The 13725-nt window shown below is 39.8% G+C and overlaps 1 protein-coding gene across 2 annotated transcripts in view; it reads right to left on the reverse strand.

The window, feature by feature from the left end:
• The window catches only part of LOC140493595 (uncharacterized), a 334841-nt gene that overhangs the window by 126073 nt on the left and 195043 nt on the right, over nucleotides 1–13725 (reverse strand). For both annotated transcript variants that reach the window (XM_072592212.1, XM_072592213.1), the window contains exon 2: nucleotides 8734–8898. In XM_072592212.1, coding sequence (XP_072448313.1) covers nucleotides 8734–8898 — 165 coding nt within the window. The remainder of the gene's footprint in view (nucleotides 1–8733; nucleotides 8899–13725) is intronic.

Below are 13725 nucleotides of genomic sequence, written 5' to 3' on the forward strand. Positions count from 1 at the left end.
CAAGTACAGAAGTCTCACAGAACAAAGTTGCCAGCTGTAATTTCCACTTTGTGCTGAGTCTATTGCAGATGAACATTAATTGTGGGCCATTTAGCCTCAGTTTCCTTTGGTTAGCAGGAAAAGAAAAATCCCCCTGAATCCCCACATCTCATTGCATTGTGTCAGTGTTTATGTGCTGGATAAGGAAAGAATTGAACTCTTGTATATTGCTACCCCCAATCAAATAGTTGAGGTGCTAACATCTATGGATAACCAGTAAGCACCTTCAGCAGAGGTAAAAAGAAAAATAGATGTTTGAAAATCTGAAGACAAATTCAGAACACAATGAAAATGTACTAGCTGTTTTTCTCAGAACATTGTCAGTCCACTAAAATTCAAACTAATATAGGTTTGACAATAGTTCAGCACAGACGTGTTAAGGACACATGTTTAAATAACGTGATTGAAGTTTTTAAATGAGGTATCACAGACAGTTGGTGAGGGCAGTGTGGTTGCTATTGTGTATATTCCATGAGGCTTTTGATAAAGATACGGCAGGCTTGTGTGCAAAGTTAAAACCCATGGAACTACAAGGAGAGTGGAACATGGATGTGTGGTTGGCTCAATTACAGTAAATAAAGTGCTGGTGAATGGATGTTTTTCAGACTGGAGAAAGTTATATAGTGAGATTCCCCAGGGACTGTTACTAAGAACATGTTTCTTTCTTCATATACATTAATGTATTAAACTTTGTTATGTAGCCTTAATTTCAAAACTTGCATAAGACACAAACATGAAAGTGTTGTAAAGAGGACAGAGATAGAGCAAGGGGACAGAAACAGATTAGTTGGATGAGGGGAAGTTTAGCAGATGAAGCTTAATACAAAGTGTGAAATAATACACTTTGGGAGGAAGAACAAGAGGAGAATACTGTAGGAGCAAATTACTGCAAATGCTGGAATCTGAACTGAAAACAAAACATGCTGGAAGTCACAGCAGGTCAGGCTGCATCTGTGGAGAGAGTCATCTAGACTCAAAACATTAGCTTGCTCTCTCTCCATAGACGCTGCCTGACTTGCAGTGAATTCCACTATTTTTTTTTATTTCAGTCAAGAAGAGAATAATAATTAGCTCTTGCAACAATTTTATAGTTTCATAGAATTGAAACTTGGCTTTCCTGTTCTTTCACTTCGATCTTGTCATACTCCTTTCACTGTTTCCAGCAGGAATCATTTTCTTTCATTATTGGATGGGGTGATAAATTCGTCATTGCTCCACTCTCACGTGTTGGTCACTGTGTCTCTACTACAGTTCTCAATGAGTCAGGATACAGATAAAGTCAGTACATGACTTCAGGCATCTTCAATTACATCTTTTTCTTGTTCAGCTTCAGGCTCATCTTTGAATGCTGAACAAATCTTAAAAGTGATTTAGTGACCTGTGAAAAGCTGCAAATCTCTTCTGGTGTATGTTACCAGTCCATATGTTAGACTTGCTTCAGCTGAGGGGTATGTATTTTACTTAAATGTCTACTATCTGGAACGGCAGATCTTTGATCTTGTCTCACCTTTGCACTAGAGGACTTGAATAGATATCTCCATGATCGATTGATCTCTTTCTGCGGTGATCATTCTAATAGTGTCACAACTTGCTGGGGGAGATGCACTAACATGCAAGTTCCACTGTTCTTGACATTGTCACAAAGATTTAATTTTAAAGATTTAACAAATTGCTTTAAGTTCCCAATTTACCTGTCTGATGGTTGAGGTTGTCTGTTAACCTGAGATTAAGTTTCTGTTATAACATGAGATATTTATTACAAATAAATTCATTCTAATCAATGGTAAAGAAGAATATAAGTTGTCAACATATAATTCTGCTAGCTGAAACTCTAAACCCATCCAAAAACAAGATTAATTAACTTTTCATTGAAGACACAGGACAGTTAGCACACTAATGTCACGGACTTTGGTTAGACTGTATGGTTAGAAGCAAAATAAAGGAGATTTATATTTACAGTGACCAGTGGGAGAGAATAGCTAGCTAACTTCCAGGTTTTGGTTACTTCACTGCAGGGACAAAGAGACAGACAGAGCGCAAGAGACAATAAGACCATAAAACACAGGAGCAGAATTAGGCAATTCAGCCCATCAAGTCTGCTTCCCATTCGATCGTGGCTGATATGTTTCTCAACCCCATTCTCCTGCCTTTTTCCTGTGACCTTGGATCCCCTTACTAATAAGAACCTTCTCGGTCTTAAACACACTGAATGACTTGGCCTCTGCAGCTTTCTGTACCAATGCATTCCACAGGTTCACTGCCTTCTGGCTGAAGAAAGTCCTGCTCATTGCAGCGTTGTCCCTTCATTCTGGGGCTGTGCCCTCAGGTTTTAGTCTCTCCTACGAAGGGAAACATCATCTCTATGTGAACTCTATCCAGGCCACTCAGTATTCTGAAAGTTTCAATGAGATTCATCCCTTATCTTCTATCAAGTACAGACCCAAAGTCCTCAACCATTCCTCAGATGACAACCCAGGATCATTCCTGTAAACCTCCTCTGGGCCCCATCCAGTGCGAGCACATCCTCAGCTATAGTACAGGGCCCAAAACTACTTTCCATATTCCAAATGTGGTCTGACCAGAGCCTTATACAGCCTTAGCAGTATGTCTCTGCTGTTGTATTCTGGCCTTTTTAAAATGAAGGCTAACATTGCATTCTAATTGTCTTGTTAACCACCTGCTAACTGAACTTGCATGTTAAGAGAATCCTAAACTCGGACCCCTAAGTCCCTTTGTGAAGCCTCTCAACATTATAGGAAGGAGATTAATAAGCTAGAGTAAGTTCAGAAGCGATTTCCCAGGATGTTGCTGGGTATGGAAGGTTTGAGTAATAAAGAAAGGCTGGATTGGTGATGATCTTTTTCACTGGAGTGTAGCAGTATATAAAATCATGATAAGTATGGATAGGGTTGATGGTAGGTGTCTTTTCCCGAGGATTGGAGATTTCAAGACTAGGCGGCATATTTTCAAGATGAGAGCAAAGAGATTTAAAAAAGGCACGAAGGGCAAATTATTTTTTTTCTAAACACGAGGGTGGTACGCGTGTCAAATGACTTTCCTGAGGAAGTGGTGGATGTGGGCAGAGTTACAATGTTTAAATGACATTTGAATAAGTACATGAATAGGGAAGGTTTAGAAGGACACAGGCCAGGAGCAAGCAGGCAGATTTAGTTCACTTTGGGATTATGTTTGGCATGGATTAGTTGGACTAAAGGGTCTGTTTCCGTGCTGTTTGACTATTTAGAAAATACTCTATGCCTCTACTCTTTCTACCAAAGTGCATAACATTATACTTTCCTTCATTGTTTTCCATCTGCCACTTCTTTGCGCATTCTCCTAGCTTGTCCAAGTCCTCTGCAGCCTAGCTGTTTCCGCAACACTATCCAAACTTCCCACTCATTGTGTCATCTGCAAACTTAGCAACAATGCTCTCCATTCCTTTGTCAAGATTGTTAATATCTAACATGAATAGTTGTGGTCCAACTAGCCACTGGCTGCTATTCTGAAAGAGACTCCTTTATCCCTGCTGTCTGCCTTCTGCTAGTCAGGCAATCCTGTATCCATGCCAATAGCTTGCCCCTAACCCTATTGACTCTTATTTAGCATCCTCCTGTGCAGCACCTTGTCAAAGGCTTCCGTATATCCAAATAGATCACATCAACTGGCTCTCCTTTGTCCCATTACCTCTTCAAAGAATTCTAAGACTTTGTCAGGCATGACCCCCCCCCCCCCCCCTTGTTGAAGCTGTGCTGACTCAGTCCTATTTCACCAGGCCCTTCTAAGTACTCCACAATCCTATCCTTCAGAGTAGACTTAAAAATCTTACTAATGACTGAGGTCTGGCTGACTGGCCTATAATTTCTGTCTTTTCCCTCCCTGTATTCTTAAACTGGGTGTTACATTAGTTATTTTCCAGTTCTCCGAGGTGTTCCCTGACTTCAGTGAATCTTAAAAGATCATCAATGACTCCACAATCTCTTCTTAGATATCCTTCAGAATTCTGGGGTGCAGTCCATTTGATCCGGGTGATTTATCCACTTGTAAACCTTTCAGCTTCCCTAGTGCCTTCTCCTTCATGATGACTATTACACTCACCTCTGCTCTTGACTCTCGAAGTTCTGGTATGCTGCTGGTGTCTTTCACAGTGAAAAGTGATGCAAAATATCTATTCAGTTCCACCACCACTTCTTTGTTCCCCAGTACTACTTCACTAACTTCATTTTCCAGCAGTTCAATGCCCACTCTTGATTCTCTCTTTTAATATATCTAAAAAATCTTTTGCAATTTTATCTATTAATAGCTAGCTTCCTATCATATTTCATTTTCTCCCCTCATTGTTTTTTTGATTGTCCACTGCTAGTTATTAAAGGCTTCCCTTTCCTCTGACTTCCCACAAATCTTTGCCACATTGTATACTTGGTCTTTTGCTGTTATGCTGTCCTTGATTTTCCTTGTCAGCCATTCTTGTCTCATCCTCCCCTTGGAATTTTTCTTCCTTCGTGGGAAGAATTTTTGCTGTGCCCCTCGAATAATCCCAGAAACTCCTGCCATTGTTGCCCCATTGTTTTCCCAGCTAGGCTTCCTTTCTGATCAACTCTAACCAGATCCTCCCTTAGGTCTTGTAGTTATCTTTACTCAAAATGTGATACCATTACATCCGATTGCAGCTTCTCCCTGTCAAACTGCAGGGTGCATTCTAACATATTATGCTCACTGTCCCCTAAGGGTTCCTTCACATTAAGGTTCCCTAATCAGGTCTGCCTCATTACACATCCTTAAATCCAGAATTGCAGGTTTTCTTGGGTCTAAGGAGGAAGACTGGAATCATTTTGTGATTATCTAAATTACCACAAGATACTTTGCAATGAGCCCACATTTATCATAGGACTGGGAGGAGTAGGCCACTTGGCGCTTCAAGTCTGCTTTACAATTCAATAGGATCGTGCTCATCTGGTTACGGCCTCCACTCCATCACTTGAAGGGTGTTAGGGTAGCAAGATACAGAGCACGTTTCTACTGAGAAAAATACCCATAAAAACCAAGAGGTGTTTTGCTCACAACCTAATAATGCTAGCAAGATAAAATACAAGATTGTATACAATGAAAGGATTAGGCAGAACCCATAGAGTCATAGCACTGGTATTCAAAGATAAAGTGTGGAAGAGGTATGGTCATATGATTCAACTACCAGCATGTATTCGATGTCTGACACCAATTCAAATTACGTTCCACAGGGAAGATTGTTGTTCTCCTTGATGCAAAATTTTGCAGGTATACCAGTGGGAGAAAGGTCACAATCCCATTGTAGCACCTGCTCAGAATGGCTATTGACTTCAACAACAGAACCATGAAAATAATATCTTGCCTGTTCTTTTGTCATTAGTTAAAGTAGTACGCTAAAATTATCTTTTCTATTTTATGATATTACACAACTCTTAGTGGGTACATGTCAATAATATAAAATCGACCACTAATTAGCAAACTCAGTCAGCAAGTTTACAAGAATGATACATGTGGAAATCTAGAAAAATAAATTATTGACACATCAAATACTGTTTGTTTGATGTTGATTTAAGGGATAATGTAATGGAAGTTTCAGCGTGTAACCTAACCTGTGGGGTTTCGGATCAGGTAAAGGTTGATGCCTGCTAAAAATTGAAGACTTTTACTCTAACTTTTAATAACATCACTCTTTAGAGCTTGATTTTATATTATTGACATGTACCCACTAAGAGTTATCTACTATCATAAAATAGAAGAGATAAATTTAGCATACTACTTCCTTTGCATATTATTTTTCAATCACTAAGTTAGAGTGAAAGTTGTTTTATGTTTGCAACAGGTTTTTCACTGCATGCTAGATCTGAAAGGTCACAGGTTCAAGTCCTATTCACGAGATTTCAGCACATAATCCTGGTTGGCACTTCCAAGAAATAAGGAGACCATTTTTTTGTATAAGACATCAAATGCAGACTTCACTTACCCTATCAAGTGGGAGTTTAAAAGAAAAAGCACAGGTTGGGCGGAGAGTCTGATTATTTATTTCATTGACGTTTATGGGAATTCACTTCTGTATTTCCTCCACTGAAACATTAATCTACATCTCTAAAGTAATCATTTGATAAACCTTTGGGGACCACCTTCTACATTATAAATGTATGCCATTCACCTGTTGGTCTTCTTTCCTCCTTTACAAAGTAAACTATTAGTAGAACACTTCTAGCTCTACTCGTTGACCAGAATGATCTAATTATTAATCTCATCTTGCTTCAGAATAGGTCAATACAGATCCATCAATAATTTTCTGCTGGCTTAATTGTCTTTTCCCTTTTGCACTGCATGCATTAACCAAATCAAATACTGGTAACGCTTTCTAATGTATCTGTAGCTATCTTCATTATGTTAGTTCCGTATTGAACAATCTTTCTTGTACTCAACTACACAGATGTGAACATGTACTACTCTAGGTAAAAGGAAAATCCACAAAATATGGAACTTAAACCTACATTTCTGGCAGGCTGGCAAACAGTGGCATTGAGTTGGATACTAATTTTACGCACTGCCCAATTTTATATACCATTGACTCCAATGGAGCATAACCAGGATGGGGTCTCCAAACAGGAGTCTGACCAAAAGATACTTCCTTCTTGCCAGATTGTCAGATTCAATGATTTTATTTCTTGTTACACTTTCTCTCTTCTGGCATTAAACAAAAGAGATTCAAATGTGCTTCAGGCTCAGGTCATATACAATGTCCAGCCAATATTTATCAGTTTAGCTTATGGTTTTCAATAGGACGAGGGGTCTATAATGATGGTGTAGAGGACTGAATTTTTAGATGGTATATCCAGTGCAGAGTTCTGCACACAGGGAATACATATCAAATGCTCCATCCCAGCTTCACATTCATGAAAATTAGTCCTGTCTTTTTTTTCCGTTCACTCATGAATGTTGCTGGCCATTTCTAATTGCCAGTGAGAAGACTAGTTTGAATCAAAGTGGAGCTCAACATAAGTTGCTTGTACTTCAGAGGATAGTTAAAAGTAAACCACATTTCAGTGATTAGAGAGTGGCATATTGGCCAGACTGGGTGAGGACAGCAGATTTCCTTCCCTGAAACTCATTAGTAAACCAAGCAGCTAATCTTAATCAGCAATTTAGTAGTTTCATTTTCACTAGTGCTGACTGGTGGTGAAGTAGGAAAGTTTTTCATGACCTCTTGCATGATATATTTGAAGGCTGGGAGGACATTTATTTAGGCTGGATAGTAGCGAGTAAACGCAAAAGGGAAAAAACAATTGAAAAGTGAGAAGGATCCATATTGATCCAAGTCATTGTGTATACTTCAATATGGAGTTCCAAGATACCCTATACGTTCATTTCTAACTTGCTTTTTGACCCTTCTTCCATGTTGGATCCAGTTGGCCCCTAACCTCTACTAAAACTAGCCTGTGTGCATGCGCATGTGTATCTGTGGTGTGTGTATGTAAATGTTTGGGTATCATGGGAGTAAATTGTTGAAGGCTAATTAAATTGGCAACTTTAATGCATTGTTTCACCACCACTGGTACAAACTCAGCTGTGGATGAACCTAGTCGTTGAGTTACGTCCACAACAAGTAAAGAAAGCCTGCTTGAGTCTCCCTTAGAGGGGGAAATCGAGGTGGGGGGAAAATGGATGGAGATTTCTAGAGGGATATTATTTTTCATTCGAATACTCAGTACCTGGTTGTGGGACTTAGCATCAGGAAGGGGAAGCTCGCTGTGAGTCAGCACTTGCCCTCAATGCTCATCCCCTAACTCCAGAAAATCCTTCTCACTAAGACTTCTCTCTGACCTGGATCACTCCAATTCTCAGTCTCCCAAGGCTGTCACTGGTGCTGTTGGTGAGATAGCGGTGTCTGGTTGCCTGGCTGCTTTCAAAGGTCATTAATTCTGGAGAAACTGTCTGAGGGGCACCAGCAATCTTGTGAAATGATGCATCTTCAGTTTATTTGAATCTGCTGTGACTTGTGCACCTTATGGACTTGAAAAGCGCAACAATTCTTGGACCCTCTTGTCCAGGTTAATCCCATGATGCCGCCATAAAATTCTCACTCTAGCTTTTCATACCAAATACATTTAATTAATTGAATTGAAATTCTATAGTTTTGGTGGGATCATTTAGACCAGGCCTGCTGGATTACTCATTTGGCAATGTAACCGCCATGTTACCACACTCCCATCATGCATCACATGAAGCTTTTTGGCAACACTAAATTACAAAATTTCCTCTCTATTATTTCAGTTACACTTGAGGTTAGCTTCTCAACTTCCCACTTCTACATATTCGTAAGTGCCCTTTTTCCCCATTCCGAATCACACAGGAAAGAAGTTAAAAGGGTTCATCTTTGTGATACATAATAGCAACCCATTGATAGGTTTAAGCTACACACGAACTTCCTTTTGAAGGTGAAGGATCGAAGGCAGGTTTCCTCAGACATGCCTGGAATTGTGTCCCACTTTAACATCCAAAAGCTCCGAAAATTATTGTAAATGGTAATAAGAGATATCATTTCATGAAATTGTTAATAACTCGAACTGAGGGGTGTTAAGACACATATACATCTTTCATCATCTGTAACTCACACTGCAACTACTATGTGCCCAAATCCCAGAAATATTTTTGAATAGCTTTTATTTTAAAAGGACCTACTGATTTTCTGCAGTTGTCGAGAGGCTCTCAAACACCGGTGTCGATGATGTGCTGCTGGTGAAGGACCCATTGTCATCTTGATCATAGCGTCTCTCATCACGTGCTCGACGGCGGCGCTCACGGGCTATCTCCTCCTCATCTTCCATACTTCTCTGTGCAGTTAGTCTGAGGGGGAACAGCAATGCTGTCAGTAATGTGGCATTCTGTTGACCAATTCACATTAATTGTGAAGTTAACTGGCAAACAAAACCAAGAGAGACGAAGAGGATCTTTCATTCTGAACTTCCTTGCTGCAAAAGGAAAAACTCCCTTTGCAAATATAGTCCAAACTTGTAAATTGGGCTTCAAGTACATCACTACAAAACACCACCATCATCACTGTCCAAATGCAAAAAGCAGCTTTGTCCACCCCTTCTCTCACCCAAACAATGGGCTCTCATTCCCTGTATCCTTCTCTTGGAGGCAACTATCTATCTCCGGCCCCCTGCCAACTTCCCATAATTCCTTCTCATCAACTTTAACTTTGCATTCATGCAGATTGTCTGATTCTTCTCTATTATTTATAGAAATTGTGGCATTGGTTACCTCAGATAGCTAAATGGCCAACATGTGGTTCAGAATAACACCAATGGCTGTGTTCTGTTCCCATTCCCATTCCATCCTGCCTCCTGCCCCTTCGCTCAACTGAACAGCAATGGAAAATCACCACTGACAAAAACCACCATGAAAACAACTCTGGATAAAACAAATCAGCAGGCAATGAGTCAAGAACTTTGCTTTGGACAGAGCACACACAAGTGAATGAATTAATAAATAAATAAATAGCCGAAATTAGTTCTCTGTCATTTACATTTTGACAGATTACAAGGGGAGGTGAGTTTTTCTGGGTGTTTGAATTTAATTAACAGAGGGATTTGACCTCCATGTCGTAACAACATTCATTCTACTATTTCTGTAGGGAGTAACTGAAGCTTTCTGTTTATAATTAAATCCACATCAACGTTTATTGGGGATAGAAAGGGATGTAGAGTTGAGGTCAGATCAAATTCGGTCAGTTGTTATTTTATCAAACAGAGCAGCTCATGGCAAAGTGGCAACATCACTGAACAAGTAAACCTGAAACCCAGGTCAATGTTTTTTGGGTCACGGGTTCGAATCTCAACTCAGCAGATGGTGAAATTTGAATTCAATAAAAATCTGGAACAAAGAGCTGGCCCAATGGTTGTTGTAAAAACCCATCTGATTTACGATGACCTTCAGAGAAGGAAATTGGCCATTCTTACTTGTTTGACCTACACATGACTCCAAACCCATAATGTGGTCAACTCTTGACTGCTCTCTGGGTAATTAAGGATGGACAATAAATGTTGGCTTGGTCAGTGATGCCTACACCCCATAAATAAATGTTTTAAATGGCTCACGATCTGAATAGTCAATTCCTGCTCAATCTTAATTTGTAAGTTTTTGACAATAAACATTTAATGAACATCCATTATCATAAGATCCAGGAATTTAATCGAATCTTATAAGGAGTCTTTTGGGGTATTAAGTTTTAGACTTCAATTGCTTCGGGAGACACCAGAATAAAAAAGAGAGATAGACCTTTGAATACAAGGTGACTGAAATGTTTGTGGCCCTTTTGTCATCAGAAAATGTAAAAAGAGATGGAACATGCTTGGCCATAGCACTTGCGGGTTTCGTTGTTGAAAGAAAAGTGAGTGGACATTCCAACGAGTTTCCTTAATCTTCTTACTACAACAGTGGCTCAGAAGAAACCAGAGAGTAACAGTAGCTGCTTACATTGTTACTGAAGCGTTTCCAGGAATTTTTCAAAGGTCCCGTGGGAGATTGGAAGGACATGCGATGAGGTGCCATATGAAGGTGCACTTTAGAAAGAGATTACACTCAAAATGGCTTCTTTAGCATGTCTCTAAGGAAATTGGCTTTGATTCTTTTGACTGAATAAAATGGAGCAGCAATACATCAACCAAGCCAACACTCTTGATTATGAACAGACATACACGCTTGGGAAATAATCTCTGAAATGCTACAGTAATGTACCCAGTAGATCATCGGAGTATGAAGGATTGACTTAATCTAAATGAGACCACCCTACCTGAGCCACTATAAAAGTGGCCATCAACATACTATTGTGTGTGAGATCATAGGCTTTGCTGTTCAGTATTTAACTAAAGTGCCTTCTCTTCTCCAGTCTTGATTCTCAGGATTGCACTATTTTCCAATGATTTTAAGCTCAACAAAAATGACAGTTGCATTTATTTAACATCTTTCGTAGCCTTACATCAGAGTACTTAAAGCCAGTCAAGAACTTTTGTAATTTAGAAATGTACACACAGCAAGATTTCACAATAAGTAACATTTAGATTCCATGCAGTTGGAAACAGGCCCTTTAGCCCAACAAGTCCACACCGCCCCTCTAAAGTGAAACCCACCCAGACCCATTTCCCTCTGACTAATGCACCTAACACGATGGGCAATTTAGCTTGACCAATTCACCTGGCCTGCACATCTTTGGACTGTGGGAGGAAACCAGAGCACCAGGAGGAAACCCACGCAGACACGGGGAGAATGTGCAAACTCCGCTTCAGTTTTTTATTCCCTGCAGTGTGGAAACAGGCCATTCGGCCTAACCGGTCCACACCAACCTTCAAGGAGTAACCCATCTAGACCCATGATAATGACCAGCTAATCTATTGTGGTGACCTGATTAAAAAATAAACATTGGCCAGGATATTGATAACTCTCATGCTCTTCCAGTGAAATACTGCTTTAGAATTTTTTTTTAAACCTTCCTGAGAAGTCAGAGACACAGCCTTAACATCTCATCTAAATGAGGGCTCCACTAACAATACTGCACGAGGGAGTCAATCTAGAATTTTGTGCTCAAGTCCTACAATGGGACTTGGTCTCAAAACGGCAAAACTGAGGACTGCAGATGCTGGAGATGACAGTCTGGATTTGAGTGGTGCTGGAAAAGCACAGCAGGTCAGGCAGCATCCGAGGAGCAGGAAAATTGACCGTTTCGGGTAGGAGCGCTTCATCAGGAATAATACTGGGAGCTCCAGAGTGGAGAGATAAATTTAAGTAGAGTGCTATTACTTTTCTTGATGTGCTATACCTGCAAACTAACTTTTTGTGACACATGCACTAGAACACCTAAGCCTATCTGTACCTTAGAATTTAGCAATTGTTCTCCATTTAAATAATATTCTGCTCTTCATTCTTCCTGCCATAGTAAACAACTTCACGTTTCCCAACACTATAGTCCATCTGCCAGATTTTTCCTCATTCAAGTGTCTGTCTACAACTTCCCTAATCTCTTTTCCGTGCTTTCCTACCTATCCTGGTGTCCTCTGCAAATTTAGCTACCATGCCTTCGCTAAGTCATTAACGTACGTTAGAAAACATTGGGGCCCCAGCACAGACCCTTGCGAGACTCCATGCCACACATCCTGCCAATCAGACAAAGATCCATTTGTGTGTGCTATTTTCTGTAAGCTAGTCAATATTCTACCCAGGCTAACATATTACCCCCTACTCCACAAATGTCTATTTTCTGCAGTAAACTTTAATGTGACATCCTATTAATGTCCTCTGGAAATCCTGGTATAATAAGCTCCCCTTTCTCCACAGCACATGTTACTCCTTCAAAAACTCCAATAAATTGTTTGAATATTTTTATCCTTTGATGAAAAATGTTGACTCTTCCCAATTATCTTGAGCTTTTCTAAGTGTGCAGCTATAATTTCTCACTATATTTGTACTCTATAGAAAATATCTCAAGTGAGAACCCTCCACTTGTACTATCACCTTTGTTGCAATCAAATAACTCTCAAAACAATCGTCAGACCTAGCACCCTCATGATCTGCATGGCTCAATCCATAGTAGGGTGTAAGCTTACAACTATTTAGGGATGTTACAATTTTTGAATGCATGTCAAAATTAACAAATGACTGCATATGTCGGAAAAAGTACCAGAAAAAGGTTTAACATCTCCACACATTCTTACAATAACGATAAACATTTTGTGTGTGGTGGGGTGAAATGACCACATACATACCAGACGTGACCTCAGAGTGGTCTATGAGCTAAGAACAAGCTTGTAATCCTTTTAAAGTATCAAGTATTTCAATTTTAAGATAACCAGCAGCACAGTTTTACGCTTTAAACAAGCTAAATAACTATTTTATTATGCAGCTATTGCGGAGAGTTGTGCAAGTAAAATGTGTTAAAGTTATTACTTTAAATCTTTGATAAAAGTTATGTATAAAGTTAAAAACGAGATCAGTTTCTACTATCATTACATGCCTGGACCATTTACAATTCTCTTTCTGAAGCAAAGAAATTGAAATTTGAAGATAGTTTCAGCAGCTGTGATGGCTTCTGTGGATGAATAGTTGGAAGATGCTCCAATAGGTGGACTGAGTGGAACAGGTCCTTGGAGTGAACAAACTGTCCATTCTTTCAGTTTTCCAGCACTGTAGAGTTGTCGCTGTTGATAGCCTAGTTCAGTATAGCAGTCCTAGATGCCTCCCTCTGTGCATGGGTACTTTGCAGTAACAGTATAAGCAGCTACTGTGATGTTTCAGCCAATCTTTTACCAGGTACTGTGGGAGATTGGAAAAATATACAGGACACTTAAGGTGCTGTTGGTATAGTGTGAAATCTGAGCCAATGATCACACCTTTACAGAGTCCTTTCGTTATTTATAAATTGTGACGGGGAGATTAATTTGTGGCTGGCCATGATCCATGGATCAATGAGACAATGTATGGTACTACTCAATATTGATTCATACAAAGCAGAAATCACCAAAGACTGCCATGGTTAATTGATCTTAGCCAATTTCTCCAAAGATACTACAATGAGTTAGGAGAAGGAAGTTGGACTCGGTACACCTGCTGCTACTATTATAGAAACATTAGCTGAGGAGATGTCAACAGAACAACCTGAACAATCCCAGAGAAGAG

This window comes from Chiloscyllium punctatum, chromosome 22, assembly GCF_047496795.1.
Source record: "Chiloscyllium punctatum isolate Juve2018m chromosome 22, sChiPun1.3, whole genome shotgun sequence".
Classification (NCBI taxonomy): Eukaryota; Metazoa; Chordata; class Chondrichthyes; order Orectolobiformes; family Hemiscylliidae; genus Chiloscyllium; species Chiloscyllium punctatum.